The following is a 2,819-nucleotide window of genomic DNA, read 5'->3' as shown; positions in this document are numbered from 1 at the left end:
CACATCTCCTCTTAGGCTGGACCACAAAACCTTTCCTTCTGTTTGTTTGCTTTGGGCTCTTGAGACAGGTTCTTGCTATGTATCCCAAGATACTCTTGAATTTGATATGATGCTCAGGGTGGCCTCAAAGTTAGGCTCCTTCCACCCCAGTCTCCTGAATACTTGAATGGCTCAATATCTCTCTGGATCAGTGTTTGGTGGGACACACTTTAGGAAGTTAACAATTCATTTGAGCCAAGCATGGTGATGCCTGCCTGTAATCCCAGTCCTTCAGAGACTGAGGCAGGAGGGTTGTTGAGTGTTTTAAGGGCTGCATAGCATAACTATCTCAAAAACAACAACAACAAAAAGCCCACCACCATCAACAACAACAACAAAAAAGGGGGAACTAATCTAAGTTGACAGTGCAGTCTAATGCACAGCCATGTTAACAGATTTTTCTTTGTTCTAATAGGCATGTACAGTACACATCCCTGTATATACGAATAGGATATTAACTATTAAGTGATAAAGACATATTATTAAAATTTTAATGTGTTAAAACTATTTATTCCAGTAAAAACGCTGAAGAAAAGGGTAAAATTCCCTTATTCTAATGTCAAATTTAAATTTGAAATTATGGTTTAATAAACGTGACCACAATACACAGATTTTACTTTCCATTTCCATTTAGCATTATTTAAAAATGCTTCCCCATCGTCTACTGATTACTAATATTGCTGTACTAAAAACAGAGGATCTTACAATGAGTTTCTTTATGACCTGGTCTCGTTCTGTAAGGAGGGATTTTAATTCTGCAATCATCTGTATATCCTCGGGCCTCGATTCTCTCATTAGATACTTCTCTTCCATATCTTCTAGTCTAGAAACAAGAAAACCTTTGTCTCACCGATACAACTCAGACAACATCTGTTGTAATAAATATCTACATTCTTCAGTTAGTACAGTTAAGAACCCAATACAGATTTACCGTAAGCCTTGTAAGCATGATAATGTGAATGTCCCACGAGCCACTAAGTTCCCCATAGGTTATGTTTGGGAGGATTTATCCACTTTAAGTCATGTGTGAATGATGTGAGGTGTGTTTTGAAGGAGTTGAGAAGCCAGACGACACAAACTTTACAAACTCAGGTCAGGTGCTATTAGGAGTGGTTACCATCAACACAATGCTGTGTTGTGAGGTACATAGCATATATAAGGAACAAGAAAAGATACCAAGAGAGGGAGAACAAAAGACACACATGAATGACACCCTCTTGTCTCCGTTTGTGGAGAATGCAGTTTTAAAACTCTACATTAACAACAAATAAGAACAAATTGTTCAAGGCTCATCAGGGAAGAAGTAAATCACATTTTCTTGTAGGCCAACTCATTCAGTGGTATTTATATACAGTGTAATGTTAAGTATTTACACACACTATGTAAGAGAAAAACAAAAAAAGGTGAAAGGGCTATGTGCTGAAGCAGCCACAAGATGTCACTACAGTGCTCCTTTGTGGTTAGAAGCAATATGGTTAGTAGCAACATGCTACTTTCTAAGGCTGTAAGAACAGCTGATAGAACCTGGAGCCAAACCCATCCTAGATGTAAAGCCTTATTTGTTTTCACTGCAGAACAATAAGCACGTTAATTAAACAAAGTAAAACAAATCTAAAGTAATCATCTGCACTTATGGAATCTCCTTTTGTTGTACAGGAAAGATCTTCCCTGCTCAAATGTATGCTTTAATTTAGTTGAAACATTCCTTTTATTATTATTTTGTTTTGTTTTAGACAGGGTCTCATTATGTAGCCTTGGCTTGTCTGGAATGCACTATGTAGACCGGGCTGGTCTCTAACTTACAGAGATCTACTACCTTTGTCTCCCAAGCACACCACCACACCTAGCTTAGCTGAACCACTTTTACCTGCAGAACTGTTATAAGCCAATTCTCCTCATAAGATACCTTTACATCAGCAACAATTTTAATAAAAACTAGATATTAATGAAGACACAGTATTGACAAAAAGCAATCTATAAGTATAAATAGGAAAGCATTAAAGGAGAGAACAAGGGACTATTATGAACCAGATGGAACTTAGAAGTATACAAAGATTTCATCCAACTTTCTACTAGGAACCATTCCCACATCCACTTCAAGACAACATTAGTCCATGGTTTTCCACAGCTATCTGGGCAGCTCACTAGACCAACAGTGCTTCTAAAAGGCTGAGTGCAAAGCCTAAGAGATTGGGGGGAGAGGTTCTATATTATATATATATATATATAGTAAACTCAGAGATCTTCCTACTTTGGCCTTCCAAGTGCAAGGATTAACAAGCAGGTAACTACACTCCTAGCTAACCTTTGATTCTTTTCTGTTTGATTCTAAATTTCCTTCTTCTTGTTTTTTTGTTTGTTTGTTTGTTTTTGTTTGCTTGTTTGTGTGCATGTTTGTTTTTTCAAAGTAAGGTTTCTTTGTGTAGCCTTGGCTGTCCTAGAACTAGTTGTGTAGACCAGGCTGGTCTTGAGCTCACTGAGTTCAGGAGTCCTACCTCTGCTTCCTAAGTGCTGGGATTAAAGGTGTATGTCACTACCCCCAGGCTGGTTCTATATTTCTTAAATGACCTTTATGAAATCTACTTTTGACTCTAACTCATAATAGTCAGGTCTGTGAGCATTAATATGGTAGCAGCAATCCAGTTCTCTTCTCACTGAGTTTTCAGATTATCATTAGAAGTAATACAAAGGCTGAACAGAAAGGAGAAGCAGATCACATGGAAGTGCCAATCAGGGTTACTGTTGGACTCTCACCAAGTATCCTCCCTCCCTCCCTCCCT

The 2,819-nt window shown here is 38.0% G+C and overlaps 1 protein-coding gene across 2 annotated transcripts in view; it reads right to left on the bottom strand.

Annotated features, from left to right (window-relative positions):
• Positions 1-2,819, bottom strand: part of Fam184a (family with sequence similarity 184 member A) — a 116,858-nt gene that overhangs the window by 7,156 nt on the left and 106,883 nt on the right. For both annotated transcript variants that reach the window (XM_028772614.1, XM_028772615.1), the window contains exon 15: positions 745-862. In XM_028772614.1, the coding sequence (XP_028628447.1) occupies positions 745-862 (118 nt within the window). The remainder of the gene's footprint in view (positions 1-744; positions 863-2,819) is intronic.

The sequence above is a fragment of the Grammomys surdaster genome, unplaced genomic scaffold, assembly GCF_004785775.1.
Source record: "Grammomys surdaster isolate TR1022 unplaced genomic scaffold, NIH_TR_1.0 215, whole genome shotgun sequence".
Lineage (NCBI taxonomy): Eukaryota > Metazoa > Chordata > Mammalia > Rodentia > Muridae > Grammomys > Grammomys surdaster.
The sequence above is the reverse complement of the archived record's forward strand: the minus strand, read 5'-3'. Positions and strand labels throughout refer to the sequence as shown.